General features: G+C 39.4%; 1 protein-coding gene across 2 annotated transcripts in view; it reads left to right on the top strand.

Annotated features, from left to right (window-relative positions):
- The first annotated feature begins 19232 nt into the window (after positions 1-19232).
- Positions 19233-22714, top strand: part of smarca1 (SWI/SNF related, matrix associated, actin dependent regulator of chromatin, subfamily a, member 1) — an 82983-nt gene continuing 79501 nt past the window's right edge. The window contains exon 1 of one of the 2 annotated variants that reach the window (XM_051935221.1): positions 19233-19430. In XM_051935221.1, the coding sequence (XP_051791181.1) occupies positions 19380-19430 (51 nt within the window). In that variant the 5' untranslated portion in view covers positions 19233-19379. The remainder of the gene's footprint in view (positions 19431-22714) is intronic. The other variant, XM_028815459.2, reaches the window with a different exon arrangement.

Here is a 22714-nt window from a genome sequence, read left to right as displayed (position 1 = left end):
GTGACCTACAAAACTCGATCTACTTGACCATCAACATTGTGCACACAAACAAGCTCACATTGAGATGGTGAATGCCTTCATCAGAGAAGACTGACAGATTACGTTGTCCGCTGTTGCTACGCATTTGGATATTAGCTATGGATCGGCACATGCCATTTTCCCAATGACTTGTACAAGATGGGTACCAAAACAGCTTACTGATCTGAACAAATCAACATCCTTCTGAGAATTTTGGCAGGTTTCACTCCCTCTACCCAAAGAAATCTCACTACAGCACACTGTTCAAAAATGGTGCAGCCGAGTATCCATGTTCATTTGACCTTGGCTTAACTTTAAGTGCTGCACTATGCATGTTTGAACTACCCATAAGCCTTCATGGACGTGTTGTATTGTGAGCTTCTATCTGCAATTACCGGAGAATTTTCAAAATTCCTTTACTTTTTGATTTACCCTCATATATATACACATCTGCGGTGGGCTGGCACCCTGCCCAGGGTTTGTTTCCTGTCTTGTGCCCTGTGTTGGCTGGGATTGGCTCCAGCAGACCCCCGTGACCCTGTAGTTAGGATATAGAGGGTTGGATAATGGATGGATGGATGGATGGATATATACACATATATATATGTTACCGGCAATGTATGAAAGGCAGGCATTGTATAGAATGCCTAGGCAATACATAGAATGCCTGGCGTTTTTGGGCAAAGTATGAAATATCCAAATTATTTTAATATTATATATACTTTCCCTAGGCATTGTATGTAATACCTAGGCATTATATTGAATGACAAATGCTATTTAGGCAAGGTATTAAAAGAGAGTCATGAAAGGCTCTTATTGAAAAGACGTATATAAAAATGAAAGAAATACAAAATAAAGTATAGAACTTTCTTATTGAGGAAAACAGGAGAAAATAAAATATGAACCTACTTGTTGCCATGTGACATTAGAAACATCATTAGTGGGAGTATTTTATACTTTGCCTTTTTTTTTTTTGGTATTGCATAGAATGCCTAGGAAATGTGTGACATGTTAATCATTTCATACTTTGCCGTCCAATTTTTGGCATTCTATATATTACCTAGGCATTCTATACAATGCCTGCCTTTCATACATTGCTGGTAACATATACAGTATACTGTATATGCACACACATATTAGGGTTGATCAAAACATATTTATTTTACAATAAATATAATTTAATTACATAAAATAGTATATTATAGTATATAACAAATTAATTACAATATACAGAAAATATAAATGATTCTGCTAGAAAAGAATCTTTGAAGCTTTTAATTTTTTTCTGCATTGACAGAAGAAAATCATGTAAGTGAAAAATGTATTACAAAGGTACAAACCACTCTTGATTATTAAATCAGCTCTTTTCATATGTGCATTAAGAAAAAAGGAAATATTCAGTTTTCTTTATTTGACAGAAAATGATGACTCCATTATGATGGCCCTGAAGTGTTCGCTTTCGGAGGAGGCCACTATACAGTATGTGTGTGCGTGTATTTCTGTAGAGCTTGGGCAGGGTATGGGTGTGTGTCTGTGGGCAGGATTTCCCATAAATGTTGAGATAAATTCTGAGAAAAGTCTCCACAGAAGAACAGCAATAACGTCTGAAAGATCAGCAATATTGGGATCCTCCTCCCTTCATCTATATGTACATGAATTTATTACCTAAACCTGCTTTTCAGCAGGAAAACCCATGACATAGCATCATTTGCAAGAAAGAAACAAACTTGCTTTTGAGACAGGATGCCAGTATGTCATACACATTAACTCCCACTGGGCAGTTTTACAGATGCCATTAAGCCTAACAGTGTGTTTTTGGGCTCTGAGAGGAAATGGAGCTTAAGGAGGAAGACATGCAAAGAGGATGAGAGTATTAAAGTCCGGGATTACAGAGGGAACCCCACTGTAGTATTTACTGCCAGTAACCATCCACCCACTCATTAACTATCTTTTTGCTCCAATTGCAGGGGGCTGGAACTCAAACTGGAAGCATGAGTGGGATGCCCGTCCGCCACAGGGCACACCTTAAAACAAATCCACCCTCGGTTGCTTTTGAGTCACTAATGAAACTGTCAAAATAGCACAAGTGCCATTTATCCCTTCAGTTCCCCATCTTAAGCTGTTTTATTCTATGCACCCAATGTTGCCTGGGACCCTGGACCCTTGTGAAACTATAATTAGATTAAGTAGGTTTGGAAATGAATTGATTGTCACATCCAGTGCCACTCAAAGTGCATATGGAGCCCTAGGAGGGGTGGTGGGTTCCTGGTGTTCAGAGTGTGCGCCACTTGAGTTACCATAGCATTCATTCAGTATTATAAGTCTTGAAAGACCCAGGGTGAAGGGTTCTTCTCAGTACCTGGAGCACAAGCCACTTGAGTTACTAAAATGGCACCCATCAGTGTTCATAGCATGCATTCAGCATTAATAAACTCCAAGGACCAAAGGGGGTGTGTCCCCTCGGTGTCTGGAGAACAAGCCACTTGAGTTACCAAAATGGTGCCCGCAGTGTCCATAGCATATATTCAGTAGTATTAGACTTCAAGGACCAAGGGAGAAGGTTCCACCTTGGTGTCAGGAGATTGTGCCACTTGAGTTACTGAAATGGTGCCCCAGTGTCCATAGCCCAAATTCAGTATTATTAGACTTCAGGGACCAAGGAAAGGGAAGGTCCTCCTCGGTATCTGGAGCATGCACCACTTAACTTTCATTAATAGCACCCATCGGGTGATGGCACCCTTGCCGGTTGCCAATGTTGCCTAATGGATTGAACAGCTCTGGTCACATCAATGAATTATTTCAGCAGATTTACCAGCAAATAAATTAGAACAAAAAATGCATTGCTGATAGATACTAGGAAGATCTTGAAAGTCTACTCAATACATTTTAGCACCATTACAAATCCAACACAGGTCTAATTTAAAAACTACCAAGAGGAGACACTGTTACAGCGCAGGATAACTTAATAAATCTATGGTCAAACTTACAAAGGGAGCAGTTCAGGTTTTTAGAGGACAAAACATGAAATCATGAGCACCCAATAATTGCGATAGTAAGGGCCACTGATAATGATGGGACGGCCATTAAAAGTATGCATGACTCTGGAGATCAGGACATTTGGAGTCTCACCAAGGCAGACGGCTTGATGTTCTGGACGTGCCTTTGCTGGGTTTTGTAACAGTAAGGATATCAGCGTCAGAAGAGTTCTGTTGCTTCGACTCAAGATAAACTATTGGCTAGAAGTCCAGACTTGTGCACTTGTAGTAAATCAGTAAGAACCAGGCTGCTGTGCTTCATTTAGAACAGCTTTCTGAAAGGGAATGGTTCTCCAGAATTTCTTTTTGTTTCTTTCACTTCTTTAGAGTGACACTCACAGGCTTTCCAGGGCTCGCACATTCGTTTATAGTTCTCTGGCATGGTCTTGCAGCACTGCGTCCTGTGAATAACCATGTGGGTGCAGAAGATAAGAAGGTGCAAACCCCTGCAGCGATTCTGTTTTTGGGCAAACAGGGAAGCAGATGAGTTATGAAACATAAGAAAAGTGACCCCGGCAACCGAGCTGACAGTTAACATTGCGTTACTTCCCCATGGCAGGATGCATTTTGACTAGGCTGGCCTTTAAAGGCTTAGCTTTCTTTGCATGAATTTCACAAAAGAGGGGGGACATTCCCAGCTCGAGCCTAGAGGGAAATCAACTCTTTTTACATGAAACTCAATAAAATGAGTACCCTGCCTCAGACAAGCCAGTTTAAGACACGGAAAAATCAATTGAATGACACCAATTTCCTCTTTTCTGTGAATTGGCAGGGCATAATCCATCCATTCAAAGTTTTTCTGAACCCATTTACCCCAATTCCAGACTTCCATGCAAGGGCTTATCTAGATCACTTTGTTCACATGGCAGGCAACCCTGGATGGCATGTCAGTTTATTAGTGGGCACACTCACTCATGGAGGGCCAATTTAGAGTTGCCAGACACCCTGACACATGTCTTTGGGGATTGGGATTAGAAAAATCCATACAAATGTGGTGAAGACATGCAAACTCCACACAGGCAGTAACCAAGTTGGGATTTGAACACTAGGCTTTGGAAATATGGGGACGCGGTGTTATCGCTCTCCTGAAGAGTGAGGTCAAAGCAAAGAAAAAATGAACAAGAATCAAGCCATTCATTCATACTTAAAACTATTTATTCTATTGCAGGGCCACAGATGACCAGAGCCCGAGTACAATGCAGAAAACAGCCCTGTCCATCTCAGGGACTGTCAAACACACAGACACAAACACACCCCAGGGCAGTATGGAAGTGCCAATACATGTCATCTGCATGGCTCTGGGGATGTGGCAGGAAAGCCAAAGGCCTCAGAGGAAAACCCACATAGACTTGGGGAGAGCATGTAGGTAGACACCACTCAGACACAGATGGGACATGTGGGCACCACCAGACAATGTGGACTACTCAGTCTCAGGACATGGGATGTGTGAGGTGTCACTGCTAAACACTGTGCTACCATGTTGCACCACCATTCAGTGCTTTACCAAACTCAATAATATATTTACTTGATATTTTGTACAACTGTTTTAAAAAAGTAGAGTTTATAACCCACTTGTATTTTAATAATAAAGTAATACAAGTGAGAATTAAAAATGAAAGGCAATTTGAAAATTATGTAGTAACTGCAATGGGTAGAAGCCAATGCCATAAAACATGTTTGTGATGGCTTATGGGTACTTTGAACACTCAGAACGCAGTGCTGTGCTGTCGATTTTGTTGAAGCCAAGATCAAATGAACATGGATGTTCTGCTGCGGGATTGCACTGTTGTTGATCACTGTACGGTAGTGAGATTTATTTGGGCAGAGGCAGTGAAACCTGTTGACCTTCACTGAAGAATATTGGTTCAGTATGAAAGCAGAAACAGCATAAGTCTATGAAAAGTTTATGAACTAATATAAAGGTTTAAAGGAGGAAGGGCAAGAATAACTGATGAAGGTCAATCTGGTCGACCAACAACATTACACACACAAGCCCATATTGACATGTAGAACACAGACGGATTATGTTGTCCACTGTTGCTGCACATTTGGTTATCAGCTATGGATGTGCATGGTGCATTTTGACTTGGGGTACCATAAAGTCAGTGCAATATGGGCACCAAAAGAGGTTACTGATCTGCAAAAGCCAACATCATTTGGCGAATATCAGCAGGTTTCAGTCTCTCTACCCAAATAAATCTCACTATGGACAGACGGTACAATTCTACAGCGGAATGGCCATGTTCACCTTGGCTTCGATTAGATTAACAGCAGAGTGCTGCGCTATGAGTGCTTGGAGTACCCATAAGCCATCACAAAGGTGTTGCATTGCATCAGTTTCTACCCATTGCAGTTACCTTTACTTTTTTTGGTTTATCCTCATATGGTCAAACTCACTTAAAACAATTCAGGGTCACAAGGGGCTGGAGCCCAAGCTGGCATCATTGACCACAAGTTAGGGATCAGCCCAGGTAGAGTGGGTGAGCAATTTATACAATATATTGTAATTCTTATTCATGCACGTTTTCTTATTAATAATAAATAAATGTGTATAGAAGAGTAATGCAATATATGGCACTGTATTAAAATAAGTAAGTTGTAGTGTGAGCCTTTAAGGGTTTGACAGCCCGGGTGTTAAATGACACCATTTAGACAAACAGGATGCCCCAGAGCTTTGCAACCTTTAGCTTCGGGCAATATGAAGGTAGCAGATGTGGGAAAAATGACTTCCCTTCCACATGTGGTCTGGTTTAGTTAATATCCCACCAAAGGTATTATTGCCTTGTCTCTGGCATTTGGATGGAGTGGTAAGATCAAAGTGGTCAGGATTTATAAAGCTTTATACAAGCAGAGAGTAGCAGCAACGCCTTGTCCTTTTTTTTAACAAGAAGCTTTAATAATATTCAAGAGCAGTAATGATTTTAGTACAATCTGGAATAATAACTTGAAGCAAAGGTATGAAATTATTGAAAAGCCGCAGTGGAATGTTTTATAGTTCTATAGATGTGGCTAGCCTGGGGGTGTCATGATTTATTAAAACGGTTTGTTGTTCAATTAAAGAGCAGTTAGCAATAAAGGTGTTTTTAGAAACAAAAGTGTCTGAATATGATGGCCTCATCCCATCACCTTTTCTGTTGTCTTATAGAAAGTGAGAAATTATAGCTTGGGAGGCATGTTTCAATACGAACAGCAGGCCCACCATTATTCGGTCATGTTTCTCTTAAGAGCGTATTCTAGCGTCTAGATGACACAACTAGAAATAGCAGGAAGGATGAATTTATTGACTGTTGCTTTTGAAAAGAAAAGGTCATTCAGTACATACAAGCTTACAGAAAATTTCAAAGGCACATCCTAGATCTGAGACTATACAAGGAAGACTTCAGAAAACATTTGATAATGGATGCTTTACAGTTCAAGGTACTTTCACAAATACATTAAGTGATAAAACCATTAAGAACAAAGACCTTGAAGCTGAGAGATTAACACATGGAGAAGGGCCATTTCCTCTGTTATGTTACTACTGTATTTTGTTTAATATATCAATTGACCATGCAAATACCAATTAATTAAATCTGTTTAACATCATAGTTTTTCATATTGTGGATTCATGCTATGAGGAATGGCTGAGGTTAGTAGAAGCAGCTCATTCGTAAGGTAACTCTTTAGGGTGTCTCAAGCACTCAAGACTCATGGAATTGCTGAAGTTAAAGCACAGACCTCACTGGAGGTCCTATTTTGGTGCAACTATTCATTGTTCTGAATGTCTTTCTTTCATTACAGGGCCTGCAGTCCACTGTGGAGCACACTCCCTGAGAATACTAATAAGTCTGTTAGCTCCAGGCTAATCTATCCAAGCAGAATATGATAAGCTTTTTTGTGATCAAATTTTTAAGATACAAAATTCCAAACAGACACAAATAACAAATTAACAAAGTTTTGGAGTAATAATAAAAGGAAAGAACAGAACAATAAACTCCAGATGGTGTCCACCCCCACCAGCCCACTCATCATGTGAACCAGCCCTATGATATAAAAAGGAAGTTATACAAAATTAGAGATGCCAAGACAATCCAAAGGAGAGAGAAGCAGAACCTGCAGTGGGCCCACAGACACTTAAGAAGAAACAATATGTCTAAGGTCACCACCCTGCTAGTCTCAGACCAAATCTAACAGAGACTTCTTTAGATTCTTTCACTTTCAGGTGGGTTGCTATATGGGACCAGCCTCCTTCACTCTCATCTGCTGTACACTTCCTTGCCTGATACCCCTTAAATCCCCCTTCTCACAGTTCACCCATTTTATCTATAGACGTCCTCTTCTCCTTTGTCATGACACCTCCATATTCATCTTCTCCCCAGACTGTTAACCTCTCTCCTTAATGACATGCCCATGACACTTTAACCGTTCTTTCCTGTATTTACATTGAGATTTCCCTAACTTTAACTGTGCCTCTAATTCTCTCATTCCTGATCCTATCAAACTTTCTTACTATACACATCCTTCTCAACATGCTCATTTCTGTAACATGCAGTTTCCTTTCATGTACCTTTTTAACTGCCCAGGTTTTTGATCCACACAACAGTGTTGGTCTGAGCATCGTTTTAAACCCTCTGTCCTTTACGCTTGCACTAATATCTTCAATCACATAACATTCCTCATATATTTTTCCCCAGTTTTCCCAACCTGAATGCATTGTATGGTTTATTTCTAGATCTATCTCCCCATCCTGTTATTATTGACTTGAGGTATTTGAACTTTTCCACCTTTTATGCCTTTCTCCTGGAGGACAACCTGTCCATCTTGTTCTTATCCCTTAAATATAGGATATTCTTTTTCCTACTAATCTTAAGGCCTTTCTCCTCCATAGTTCTTCTCTGTTCCAGTTTATTTACACAATATTCTCGGTGGTGCCACATTGCACAATGTCGTCTGCAAACAGTGTGCACCATGAGGTCTGATCTATTATTCTCCTAACAATAACATCCATACCTAGATTCTAGAAAGTTGATTCAGTTCATTTGGACATAGTTCTTTTCCAGGGAGATACGTTACATCACTCATCCAAGTGACTTGAAGTCACTTGGATGAATGGTGTAACGTATCTCCCTGGAAAGAACTATGTCCAAATGAACTGAATCAACTTTCTAGAATTTCCTTACCTGGATAATTGAGCATGCATCGAGACATCCATACCCAGAGTAAAAAGATATGGGCTTAATGATGATCCTTGATGAAACTCAACCTTAACTGCAAACCTGTCCATTATTTCTATACTACTTCTCACTTGTGATATATCCTTAACTATCCTTACATACTTCTCCGGTACTCCCTTTTCTCTCATACATCTCCACATTTCTTGCTGAAGGACTCTTTCATTTTCCTTCTCATTATCTGTAGACACCATGTGCAGTTCTCTCTGCTTCTTTCTATATTTTCCCATGATCCATAAGGCAAAAATCACATCTGTTGTACCTTTTCCTGGCATAAATCCAAACTGTACTTCTCTGATCATCTTTTCTTTTCACAGCCTTTTATCCAGTATCCTTTTCTATATTTTCATTGTATGTGACATAAGCTTTATACCCCTATAATTCTCACAACCCAGCATGTCTCCTTTCTCCTTTCTCTCTCTAGATCTTTGACATCAGCTCAGGAAACAAATCTACTTCTTCCTGTCCCTGACTCTTCCAGATTTCTGGTGGTGTATCTGTCTAGTCAGGTTACCTTCCCAGGCTTCATTCTTTTCAATGCCTGTTTGACTTTTTCCCTACTTATTCTCGTTATTACACCCTCATTTGGTACTCCATCTTTGAATGTTACCCTTGGATTTCCTTCATTCAACAGTTTCTCAGAATATGCATTCAACTTTTCCTTAATTTTATCTGTATACTTAACACAACTACCCATTTGCTCTTTGTCAGTTTGATCTGCCACTCTTCAATACTGGAGCCAGAAGGCCCATTGATCCTCATTGCAGAGAGCCCAAGAGGTCTTACAGTAAAAAAAGATTTCCAGAAAGAGAAATAAAGAGACAACCAGCATCTATCTATCTATCTATCTATCTATCTATCTATCTATCTATCTATCTATCTATCTATCTATCTATCTATCTATCTATCTATCTATCTATCTATTATTATATAGTGCCTTTCACTATTTATGTTGTTAGTTAGATAGATAGATAGATAGATAATGCATCTATCTACAGTGGTGTGAAAAACTATTTGCCCCCTTCCTGATTTCTTATTCTTTTGCATGTTTGTCACACAAAATGTTTCTGATCATCAAACACATTTAACCATTAGTCAAATATAACACAAGTAAACACAAAATGCAGTTTGTAAATGGTGGTTTTTATTATTTAGGGAGAAAAAAAATCCAAACTACATGGCCCTGTGTGAAAAAGTAATTGCCCCCTGAACCTAATAACTGGTTGGGCCACCCTTAGCAGCAATAACTGCAATCAAGCGTTTGCGATAACGTGCAATGAGTCTTTTACAGCGCTCTGGAGGAATTTTGGCCCACTCATCTTTGCAAAATTGTTGTAATTCAGCTTTATTTGAGGGTTTTCTAGCATGAACCGCCTTTTTAAGGTCATGCCATAGCATCGCAATTGGATTCAGGTCAGGACTTTGACTAGGCCACTCCAAAGTCTTCATTTTGTTTTTCTTCAGCCATTCAGAGGTGGATTTGCTGGTGTGTTTTGGGTCATTGTCCTGTTGCAGCACCCAAGATCGCTTCAGCTTGAGTTGACGAACAGATGGCCGGACATTCTCCTTCAGGATTTTTTGGTAGACAGTAGAATTCATGGTTCCATCTATCACAGCAAGCCTTCCAGGTCCTGAAGCAGCAAAACAACCCCAGACCATCACACTACCACCACCATATTTTACTGTTGGTATGATGTTCTTTTTCTGAAATGCTGTGTTCCTTTTACGCCAGATGTAACGGGACATTTGCCTTCCAAAAAGTTCAACTTTTGACTCATCAGTCCACAAGGTATTTTCCCAAAAGTCTTGGCAATCATTGAGATGTTTCTTAGCAAAATTGAGACGAGCCCTAATGTTCTTTTTGCTTAACAGTGGTTTGCGTCTTGGAAATCTGCCATGCAGGCCGTTTTTGCCCAGTCTCTTTCTTATGGTGGAGTCGTGAACACTGACCTTAATTGAGGCAAGTGAGGCCTGCAGTTCTTTAGACGTTGTCCTGGGGTCTTTTGTGACCTCTCGGATGAGTCGTCTCTGCGCTCTTGGGGTAATTTTGGTCGGCCGGCCACTCCTGGGAAGGTTCACCACTATTCCATGTTTTTGCCATTTGTGGATAATGGCTCTCACTGTGGTTCGCTGGAGTCCCAAAGCTTTAGAAATGGCTTTATAACCTTTACCAGACTGATAGATCTCAATTACTTCTGTTCTCATTTGTTCCTGAATTTCTTTGGATCTTGGCATGATGTCTAGCTTTTGAGGTGCTTTTGGTCTACTTCTCTGTGTCAGGCAGCTCCTATTTAAGTGATTTCTTGATTGAAACAGGTGTGGCAGTAATCAGGCCTGGGGGTGGCTACGGAAATTGAACTCAGGTGTGATACACCACAGTTAGGTTATTTTTTAACAAGGGGGCAATTACTTTTTCACACAGGGCCATGTAGGTTTGGATTTTTTTTCTCCCTAAATAATAAACACCATCATTTAAAAACTGCATTTTGTGTTTACTTGTGTTATATTTGACTAATGGTTAAATGTGTTTGATGATCAGAAACATTGTGTGTGACAAACATGCAAAAGAATAAGAAATCAGGAAGGGGGCAAATAGTTTTTCACACCACTGTATCTATCATTATATAGTGCCTTTCACTATTTATGTTGTTAGATAGATAGATAGATAATGCATCTATCTATCTATCTATCTATCTATCTATCTATCTATCTATCTATCTATCTATCTATCTATCTATCTATCTATCTATCTATCTATCTATCTATCTATCTATCTATCTATCTATCTATCTATGTGGAGTTTGGATATTCTTCCCTACATCTCCATATGATTTTCTTTAAGTACTCTGCAGCTACTCTGGACTGGTCCGTGTAAGTCTGAGCATACTTCGATTCTGCAATGAACTGGCAACCAGGTCGAGTTTGATTCCTACCTTCCATCTCTCATGCTGCCAAGACAGACTTGTAACCCTGAGTTTAACTTAAGTGGATTTGGGAATGATACAAAAGGTTCACTGAGTTTGGTTGAAAGTAATGCACAAGGAGAAGCTTGCTCCTGGTGTTCTAAAATGATTTTCTAAGACATTCTTTGTGTCAGTATCATAAAGGGTGTATCAGTTCAATAGACTTCCTTTCTTTGACACAAATTATAAATACACTGCTATAAGTACCTGATTGTCAATTTATTTGTGACTCGCTGTTCTACCCATGTAAGTTCATCGCAATAACCTTTAGAATAAAACGGCCGATTGTAATCTTTATCTCAGATTAATAAAGTGCACACACCTGCCAACTCAGAAATAAGTTATATCTTATCTTTCATGTCAGCCAGGTTTCCTAAGAATGAAAAGGTTTTATTTTTCATCTGTAATGAAACATATACATTTATGAGTCCAGTCGTAAAGTGGGGATTCCATTACAGTACCTCACAGACAAGACCTTTACTGCTGTTCTCAAATGTGGGTATACACACTGGATTCACAAAAAGATGGCAAAATATAAAACATTGGCATGACATTTGAGCTTACATAGAGTGTAAGCAGCAAGGCAGATAAAAGGAGAGCATCCTCCGAGAATTCCGCCTCCTGCACGCACACCCACACGCGAGCTCCCCGTAGTTTCTTATCTTTTGCTGCCCTCTAGTGGAATCGTCAAGGATGACAGGTTTGGTTCCTAGAGTGTCTTTTGTTTCTGGTTTTCTTTGCATCCAATTTCTTCTTAATAAAAATTCTGGAGCTTCTACTTTGGTGCAATTTACAGGGGAAGTAAGTTCCTCTAAAAGGATAATTTGTGAAATTTTAGGGTGGGGTGGGTGGTCTCTGCTATAATAAATACTTAGCATTTAAACAAAACATACTGTAGTATGTGTGAAGTCTGAATGTTCTCTATATTTCTGTGTGGGTTTTCCTCCACTTCCTCTAGTTTTACTTCCATGTCCACACAGATGTACTGGGTAGCTTGTCCGGTGATTCCACATTGGCCTAGTGTGAGTGGCTGTGTGTCAGCTGCCTCAGATGGCCTGGTGCTCTAGGTTTTCCTTCTCTCTCTCTTTCAATACTTTCTCCTCTCAGGTATTCTCACCAACACACTGCTCTCCTCCACTTGAGTGTTGCCTTCCTTCCTCCCAGCTCTGACGCGCCTGGATAAGGAAGTGCAATCCCTTTTATTATGGACCCGGGAATACTCCCGGTGGCAGACCCACTGCCTGACTGAAGTACTTCCGGGTTATACAGAACGCATCTCCCTGCAGTGCCTCCTTGCGGCACCCACAGACTCCCAGCACTGCTGAACTACATCTCCCAGCATTCCCTGCTGGCTCCTAAACAGGTACCGATATGAAGGGTTGCTGCCATCTAGCGTCTGGGGAGAATAGAAAGTACCCAGTGACCTCTTCCACTTCTAGTGGGCTGTCTGTCCATGTGGTCTGGCCATCTTTTCCGAGTCTGGTTCCTCTCTGTTCCCTGGTCGGGATGACTGTCTACCTTCTAGGACTCTCCAGTCCGGGTAAGGAACCATCCACTCTTCTTGCTGCCAGCCCATGTGGTATCTATCTATCTATCTATCTATCTATCTATCTATCTATCTATCTATCTATCTATCTATCTATCTATCTATCTATCTATCTATCTATCTACTGTATCTAAGCTATGGAGAATGCTGTCATTTAGCATATCATTTCTTAAGGAGGCAAATCTCATCATATGCGGAGACACACCCTGTAAACAGATGCCTATCACCTTGTACTTCTGAACAGCATCACACAGAACAGCCACTTTTCATGGGACATACACACTCAGATGCTGTGTGTGCAACAGTAAATGGCTATTACCTCCTGTGAATTAAGATAATTGCATGACATATACTCATCCGCCACCCTGTCACACACCAGCCATGCAGCTCTTGCTAGTTAAGAGCATGGAAGACAAAAGCACATCATTTCAAGGGTAAAGATCCCAGGGACTCAGGCAACCACAAGAGCCACAATGTCAGGAGGTCTTTGGGCAGAACAAGCAAAAATAAGGAAGTTAACAGATTAATCTGACATAAATGAAAGACAAAAAGAAAATTACAAAACAATTGTAATTAAAAAAAAACAATGGTACACTTATAGAATTAATAGTCAGGGCTGGCTTTACCATATACACAAACTTGGAAGTGGCCTAGGGCAGCATTTTGTTAACTCCATGTGGGACCCCAGATTCCACTTTTTTCAACATTTGCATAACATGAAACTTGAAACACAAAGGGAGCATCTCTTCAATGCTGTACTGTACATGCAAATGCCTTGAAGACTCGATGGTTTGGGTGTAACAGTTTCAGCTTCACCTAGGGCAGCAAAAAAGCTCAAGCTAGCCCTGGTCAGAGTGCACTGCTGACTCTGTAGATTTTGCTTCATTCTAGTACAGAAGTGTGATATGCCACTTGACATTTGTGGTGGAGGTGTTGCAAGGGTTTCAGAAGAAAACAGCACGTTATATTTAGATACATAATGTGGTTGAAATAAGAATGAGTGTGGTGAAAAAATATGCATTTAGTAATGGTGAATAGTCAGTACTTGAATACACTGCCTTACATAGCGTTACGGTGTTAGCCATCTCTTTGATCCTACTTATGAAAAGACAAACTTTACTTTGTGATCTATAAAGGTACAGTTAAATATACTGACCATTTACCCCACTCACAAATGATTCTGTGAGTAAGAAGTGGCCACAGTTCTAAAATCAGCTCAACCTGGTTGATGTGAAGGGATTCTGAAATTCTGTGATCATGAACAGCCTTTTCAGAAATGGGGTGGTAGCCCTGATCTTTAAAGGATGAGTAATACTCTGAATCTGCAGATAGATAAGATAGTAAAAGGCACTATATAACAATAGATAGACAGATAGAGAAAGGTGCTATAGATAGATAAGAACCAGATAGATCTTTATTTGTCAACAGGAGGCAATTTGTTTTTTTAAAGAAGCTCCTTAAATTAATGAATACATAAATAGATAAATATATACACACACTACAGTCTGAATACATAACAGAATGACTAGAAAGGAAGAAAAACCTTTGTTTGTCAGTTCCAGCCCCAATGGGGCATTATGCGTTAGGCATATTGCTGTTGATATAAAGGAGCCCCAGTAGTGTTTCTTGACACACTTCCGCTAAATGATTTGTTGGTTGAAAGTCCTCAGTATTAGGTGTGTCAGAGAGCGGAGGTGTAGCTTTGTTCATTTGTTGTTTTGTTTTAATTCTCTCCTTTGCTGTGACTCCATGGGCTCCAGATGGCATGCCATAACCGAGTCTGCTCTTTTAACAAGCGTGTTCATTCGATGGCCTCTCTTGAAGTGATATTACCAGCCCAGCACACTGTAGAAAATCACACTGGCCATCACAAAGTTGTAGAAGATGTGAAGGATGTCACTATTCACATTAAAGAAACACAGTCTCTTAAGAAAAATGTGCCTGCCCTTTCCTATAGTTGTTAGAGTTAATATCATTTAATATAGTTAATTTTCTAAGAATTTCTGAATTCCATTACAAATTGTTGCTCTAAATGCACAAGTCTAGCCTTGGTGGCATCATTAACCATTCTGTTAATACAGTTCAGATTATTAAGGTGACTTTGAGACTCCATAGCCACTTTAATCATAAAACAAAGGCCCCTGTTCTTATTCTGTTACTGTGAATATACAGGAGTTCACATCTTCTTTTCCTCTTGGTTTGTACGATCTATTTTAGAAATTGCTGCAGTTTTTCTTGACCCTCAAAGTTTATCAGACCACAGTATACTCCTGATTCCCTTCTTCCCATTTTATCTAAAATTCATGAATGCATTGTGTCAGGACAACTGCATGCTCACATGAATTTAAATGATCTGTCCGAGTCACTACAGTGTGATCTTCCCTCTGGCCATAGAATTCAGGTGGCACTAGTAAAATGACTTAAGATCAATGACTGCTGACTTGTTCTGTTAGTCCTCGATACCACCTTTATTGTGGTTTCTTATGCTGTACTGCTACAACACTTGCAGCTACTTTGTGTATTTGTGACACTTGTCTTTTTTATTTGATAGCAGTTTGTTGAAATGGGTTTTGATACACCTGAATCATTTCACAATCCCTAGGATGTGCCACAGGGATATCATGTCTGGGTTTAACATGTATAGACTTTCTTTTGCATTATTATTTGGGAACGCAATCTGGACTATCACTGTTATCCTGACAATATCCAGGTCTATGTAAAAACATTCAAATTCCTGTTCTTACTGGTATATGTTATAGCAGTGACAAAACTGAAATATTGATGATTTATTGTAAGTAAACCTCAGTTGTCCAAACTGGAATCTTTTACATTACTGGTGGATGATATCTCTGTCCAGTCTTCTGCTTTGGTTGGTGGCTGTGTTTGATTCTTTTTTTTTTCATTTGTTGTTCACATGCTGATAATCTAGTGAACGCATTCTTCCATCCATCCATTTTCCAACCCGCTGAATCCGAACACAGGGTCACGGGAGTCTGCTGGAGCCAATCCCAGCCAACACAGGGCACAAGGCAGGAACCAATCCCGGGCAGGGTGCCAACCCACCGCAGGACACACACAAACACACCCACACACCAAGCACACACTAGGGCCAATTTAGAATCGTCAATCCACCTAACCTGCATGTCTTTGGACTGTGGGAGGAAACCGGAGCGCCCGGAGGAAACTCACGCAGACACGGGGAGAACATGCAAACTCCACGCAGGGAGGACCCGGGAAGCAAATCCAGGTCCCCAGGTCTTCCAACTGCGAGGCAGCAGCGCTACCCACTGCGCCGCCCCGAACGCATTCTGTTTCATTTAAAAATATATCCTTACAGCATTGTAGACGGTGACAGATACAGAGTGTTTAACTCATACTTCTTTAACATCTAGGTTTGACTACATGTACTTAAGAATAAATTTTATTTATATGGTACCTTTTCCATTCCAAAGTCAGTCTTAAATAAGCTGCAGTATGCCCAGGAGTCTGCTGAAGGAGATCTCAAGTGTTGGGTACACGTCAATTCTGAAGAAACAACGCTGGATGTCAATTACATCACATATTCAATTACTTCTGCTGGGGCCTTGCATGATCAGGCATCACCTTTAGGACATTCTGTATACGTTCCTGCACGCCAGGTTCAATTTATGAACCAGAGTCCCACCTCTTCCTAAGACGTAAAGAGTATTATGGACCACACAGCTTTCTCAGTCTCTGCTCTAACTTACCATGAGGTTACATCATTGCAAGTTTTAAAAACCTTGTTGTTTACTATAGTCAATGGAAAAATTGGTTTTAACATGTTACTGTTTTAATTATTTTACTGTTATCTATTTTTATTACTTTGTACAATGTCCTTACACTTTGACAGTAGTATTCCAATATAAATATTGACATTTTATTTGTTAAGTGAAATACTGCAGCTCTATCGATTCCCTAATCAAAATGCCACACTGCTATAAACAACAAAAATAACCTGTTATTATATATAATGACTTTCAAAAGAGAATCTGCTTTCATTAACTTGGCACACACCTTCCCCACATTATTTTACAATTACACATCTATAATAAAAATGGTTTACATTGATTTTTGACGTTCTTTACAGGACATTGAACTTACGGTTTATAACTCAGCTACACTGCATGCCAAAGGAGACATACACATATGAATAAACTATATCTGAAATTGTCTGTATGTGCTTCTGTGTTTTCTCTTTCTGCACTACTTTTAATTTTTCCCACTTTACTCCGGATATCTTTTAAAAATACATTTTATTTTGAGAATAATGTAAATTCACACCGCAACAAGCAGCACATAATTCAATCACACACACAAAGTACAGCATTATATTTTAATAATATTTCAAATGAGTTTAACTTTAGGCTAGATTTATTTATAATATGTTGGGGTATTTATGCCTAAGCAGTATGGTGTAGTGGTTAAGGCAATCACTGGTCCAGTCATTGCAGGGTCAAATCCTTCATCTGATCTGATGTGTGACACTGTCAATGTCAAGTCACTCAATCTCAATATGTAAAAAGAAAGTAAATTTAGGTTACTGGTTGTACATTGTACTTTTACTGGTAAAGCACATTGATGTTCTATATACTGTATAAAGGTACTATAGAGGTTAATGAATGGTTGGTTGTTTGCTTGCTGGTGGAAAAAAGATCAATTACTCTTTACGTAGCTGTGTTTGTGTAGGGTTTCCAAAATCCTGCAGCTTCAGCTTCATAGAAAGGTTCAGACATTGAGTGTGACACATATGCAAAAAATTCCACAATCATAGTGTTCTTGTTTGAAAAGTTATAGTGAAATTCAAAGTAAAAAAAAAGTTAAATAATTTTATTTAAAAGATCCTTTCAAGGTACCCAAGGACACCGTACAACAATATACATAACATCAAACAGTCCTATATAAAAACATAATTCATGAGAACAACAAAAAACAATCTTTAAAGGATAGGTTTTAAGAGGCTGAGCATTCCATAGCCCTGTCACCCTTAGTGAACGATTTGCACAGTGGAATGGTTAACAGCAAGGAATCAAAAGAACGAAGTGAACGTGATGGACATAATAAAGAAGATAGATAAGGTGAGACCAGACCATAAAGAGCCTTAAAAACTAAAAGGAGAAGTTTATATTGAAAGCACAAAGGGACAAGTGGCCAAGGTCATTTTAAAAGTGTAAGAGTAATATGCTCCCAAGGCTTTAATGAGTAACCACCACCACCACCCAGTTCACGCAAAAATGAAGATTCAAAATCCAAGAAACATCCAGAAAAAAGGAAAACTTCTTGTCTGTGATGTTTCTGTTGAGGCTTACTTGTGTTGGTTACATTTCTTTAAGTTTCTGTATAGCTTTCCACTAATGCAGATACAAACATGACATACATACATACTGTACATATGGTCAGAAAACTGTATGCTATTTTTCTACCTTTTGATCTGCAAACCATCAATGTAATCTGTCTAATAGTACATGTTTATTTAACTAACAAACTAACTAACATTTTGTTATATTACAAATAAAGCCAAGCAAAATTTTATGTTAGATAATGGACGATTATTTTACTCCCTAAAGCTATGCAACGATATGAAATTAACATTCTACTTACATTAAGTAAACACTTGGGTATATTTACCATTAGCTTTCTAAGACTGGCTCATACACTTACAAAGAGAAAACTGGGAAAGTAATTACTTCGGGGCTTAGTTCCTACCTTGCAAACATTACTGCAGAACAAGCACAGGCTTCCTGGGGCAGTACAGCAGGGCTGTTCTGAAGTGATAACGTGAAAGGTCCTGCCATAATACTAAGCCATTAAAATGCAAGTGCTTCAGAGCAATAATAATCATTATTTAATTACTACTGCATGCAGTTAACTGCCGCATGGTTTAGCGCTACTGCTGATCAACGTTTTTTCGAGTTACTCTCTGTAACATCGGTCCTTTGTACGTACCCCCCTCCCCAATTCTTAAATCAGATTTGAAATTAGAATGGCGCAGCGGTTAGCTTTACTGCCTTACTGATTCGGCACTCTGGGTTCGAAACCTACACCCTTTCGTGTTCAGTTCGTTCACCTGGTGTCTCAGTGGGTTTTCTTCATCACTCAAAGACGTGCTTGCCAGGTTCTTTCACGATTCAAATCTCAGGCTGTGACGGAAAGACTTTACGTGTTATCATGCACATCGCAACAGTAAGGACGAAAACTTCGCAAAAGCAATCCAATGGAAGGGAAGTGCAAGTTACGCTGCTGTACATTCGCTCTACGTGAGCAGGGAGTAACCAAACAATAAAAGCTTTCCTTAGTATTAAAAATGTCACGGTATATTTAATACAGTTGCTCTACCTGCCTATTCCCCTGTCTCCTTCCTGCCTTCTATCTTACTCGCTCGCTCTTTCTCTTTCCACACTGCTAGACATTTCTACATCTCGCGATGTTTGCAGCGCGATCTATTCCGGCGCTCTGCTGGTTCGGGAGCGTCTCGGTGACGTAGATATTTATGTTCAAGTTGGCGGAAAATATGTCGGTTCTGTAAGAAAGGCATATTTTTCTTATTGTTGTCAACAATTACTGTTACAGCAAAAGACAATCAACCTCCATGTCGGACAAAGAGGAACCGTGCACATCACAAGAGGTGGAGTCGGAGGAGGTGAGACCCGACTTGTTGGTCCGTTTCGGGGTGCCTGGCGGGAAAATGGTTGGCCTAGTGGGCAGAGCCGACTGGAATTTGGCGCTGCCAACAATGGGCTCGAGCTGGGCTCCAGTACAAGGCACGTGCATGCCACAGGTGTCAACTGACGTTACCTGTCACTTGAGGCGCGCCTTCCTCTGTGTCATAATACGAAATGCAAATAAAAGTGGCGTTACAGGAAAGTAATCTTACTATTCACTTTTAAGTAAAATTCTCAGTGAAGTGTGATCTTGGCAGTTTCACTACAGTATGACTCGTAGACAGGGGGTCCTGTCAGACTTCAGTTCGTGTCTGTCATCATTATATAATGAATGGTATAGTAAGAGGTATATTTTAGTCCTTTGCAAAGCAATTGAAATTTGTACAAGATCTATTGAACACATATCAGTCAACATTACCAGTGATCTTAGATTAAGTGTGATCTTGTAATATCTTACAGCGTCTTCACTAATATCAGTTTGAATTTACTGTAATCTACAAATTCTTTGTATAGTGTCCTTTGATGGCTGATCTGTTCTAATCTTAGTTTTGTGCAAATGCTATTTCTTCAAATTTCAGCCTGATGGTATGTAAATCAGTTAATCTATAGACTTTTTAGACAGTCTCTCATAATGGACACTATCAATACTAGAAAAATCATTCCATTAGTTCTTATTGGCATATTCCACTTTAGGATTTGCCAGGGTTTACCATGGCAACACAAGGTGCAGGGCAGGAAACAAACCAGTAAGGGGGCACACCCATACTTAGTTGTACATGACCGGTTTAGAGTTACCAGTTAAGGAAGGAAAAGTGAAGTACTTGCACAAAGTGAGCATTCCCAGATTTGAGCCTTGCTTTTTGAAGCTGTGGGGGAGCAACCATTGTGTTGTGCCAGCAGCATTATAGCACAAGGTACTCAAGACAACTACCACCTCAGATATGTATCTCCACCTTAAATTAATGAAGTTTGATTTTGCCAGATGCTTGGATCTTGCAACATCACTCATAGGGACTAATGCTGCCATACCAGTCTTCAGCATGTTTCTCTCTGGGGAGTGTAATCGTATCAAACTTTTGAATACTTCAGTTTTATCATTTCATCACTTTAGATGTCAGCATTTCAGACATTTACATACAAGCAATCTTTACTTTTGTGAACATGGTGGTATATCCAAATTCTGAATTTTGTTTCTGTTCAAATCCATGAGATGATGTTACATTTTGGTTAGTTAAAATGGTAATGAACTCAATTAAGGTAAAAAGTATAATGTGTTATTTTTCCTTAATTGCATTTAACCTTGTTCCATATCCCATGCTAACTAGACTAGCCCATTAATAATGCCTAAGAAAGACAAAGTTTACAGTTGCTTGTGATTTAAAACTCTCCGAGATGGTTCAGAGAACAGAAGTGTCCACATTTGTAGTCTACCAAATTTAAATATTACAGAAGTGCAACATCTTTGGCTTGGAAATATGCTGCTGTGTATTAAATATTCTAATGTTAGGTAACAAAATGTGTGGCAAACCAAAATTATGAATGGCACCTCAATTCATATCTGTGAATGAAACAAAATCTAAAGTGTTAACTACTGCTATTGTAAAATGATCAAATGAATTGCATCAGAATTCAGTGCTTCAATTATATATATGGCTGAAAGGTGTTATTCAGATAGCGAGTTCTGACAATTCTTAAACACTAGGGGGCTCTGCCCCCTGCTCGCTTCGCTCGCCAACCCCTGGTGTTGGGAATGACAAAGAGCGTGATGTATGAATGAGATATAGAATAGTGTGAAGGTGTAGATGATGCAAATAGAAAGCAAACAATAAAGTGTGTGGCACAGTGTAAAGGTTTATTGGAAAATTTCTTTGTACACGCCGTTTAAGTGTAAAAGGTAATTCCAGGTCAGAACTTGTAATGTCAATGAAGATGGTCATTATCGTGATCAGAGTCAACTTTGTCAGAGCTTAGAAAGAGTTGTGTCTCTCCAGGAAGTAATGGAATGACTTGGGTATTTATGTTTTCCACATTAATATTTTTTGGACATAATATAGTGCGTTGTGTTAAAAGGGGCATTTGGTCTAATGAGATTGCTGTTCCAAATCTGTCTGTAACTAAGTCGTCGCAGATAAAGGCTTGAGGAATTGTAATAATATGTGGCTGAAGTCCATCTGTATTGGTGAGTGTACCATCTCTCAGTTGTAATAAGCAATTGTTATGATCTGGTTCTGGACATCGTATCTTTTTTACTAACTGTATCTTTTGAAAGCAATGGCAATTGTCTGCGTATTTTAAGGTGCACTGAACAATAGCTGAGTGCATGGCATCTGGAAGAATAGCTAATCACTGTTTAAAATCTCCTCCTAATAAAAGTACCTTTCCTCCAAATCGAACATTATTATTCATAAACGTTTGTAGAAGTTTATGAATGGTGTTGAGTAAGTGACTTCATGTCATTGTACATTCATCAATAAACAACATTTTTTGAAGACGGATGTCACGTGCAGTGCCACCGTTAATGTTCATAGTGGATACCGATTTGTAGGATCTAATGCAGTTGATAAAGATTTCACTTTCAGGTACATCGTCAGTTAGAATCTTCTGTAGATATTCAGTACATGAATGTAAAGAAGGCAGTCTAATTTGACCCTTTTGAAAACAACGTCTAAATGTATTACTTGTATTGCCAGTTGTTTCTTCAGGGAAGTGAACTGAATGACAATGATTGCAAATGACATTCATTAATCGGAATGAATTTTTCCGGGGTATGTTTTGCTTGTGCCGTTTGAGAGACGCGTTGTTGCATATGTAGTATTTGGGACGTGTTGTTTTGGAGCTGTAATCGATTTGCCTGTGCTGTGTGAGACGCCCGTTGTAGCCTTCCTTGCCGTTAACGTATGTCTGAGACGGGAGGTGTTTCGTTTGAATCCGTGCCTGTTGCGATGCAGCAATTTGATTGATAGTTTGCGTCATGTGGATCTAGGATGTAGATTTGTGCATATTTGCGTTGTTGATTTGTTTCAGGGTGCACTGTTCCAATGCGATGCAGTATTTGTGCACATATGGGAAAGCAGTATGGGTCATTGCCTTTTGGTGGCCTGATATTTACTAAAAGCAAATGAACTATTGTAGGATCTAACGCAGTTCATAAAGTTTTTACTTTTAGGTACATCGTTAGTTAGAAGCTGTAGTTGAGCTTTGCGTTTTTGGAGTCGAGACATTTTTTCTTTTAGAAATATGGATAAGTAATAAGAAGTATTGC

This window comes from Erpetoichthys calabaricus, chromosome 12 (assembly GCF_900747795.2).
Source record: "Erpetoichthys calabaricus chromosome 12, fErpCal1.3, whole genome shotgun sequence".
Taxonomy (NCBI): domain Eukaryota; kingdom Metazoa; phylum Chordata; class Cladistia; order Polypteriformes; family Polypteridae; genus Erpetoichthys; species Erpetoichthys calabaricus.
This window is presented reverse-complemented; position numbering and strand designations above follow the sequence as displayed.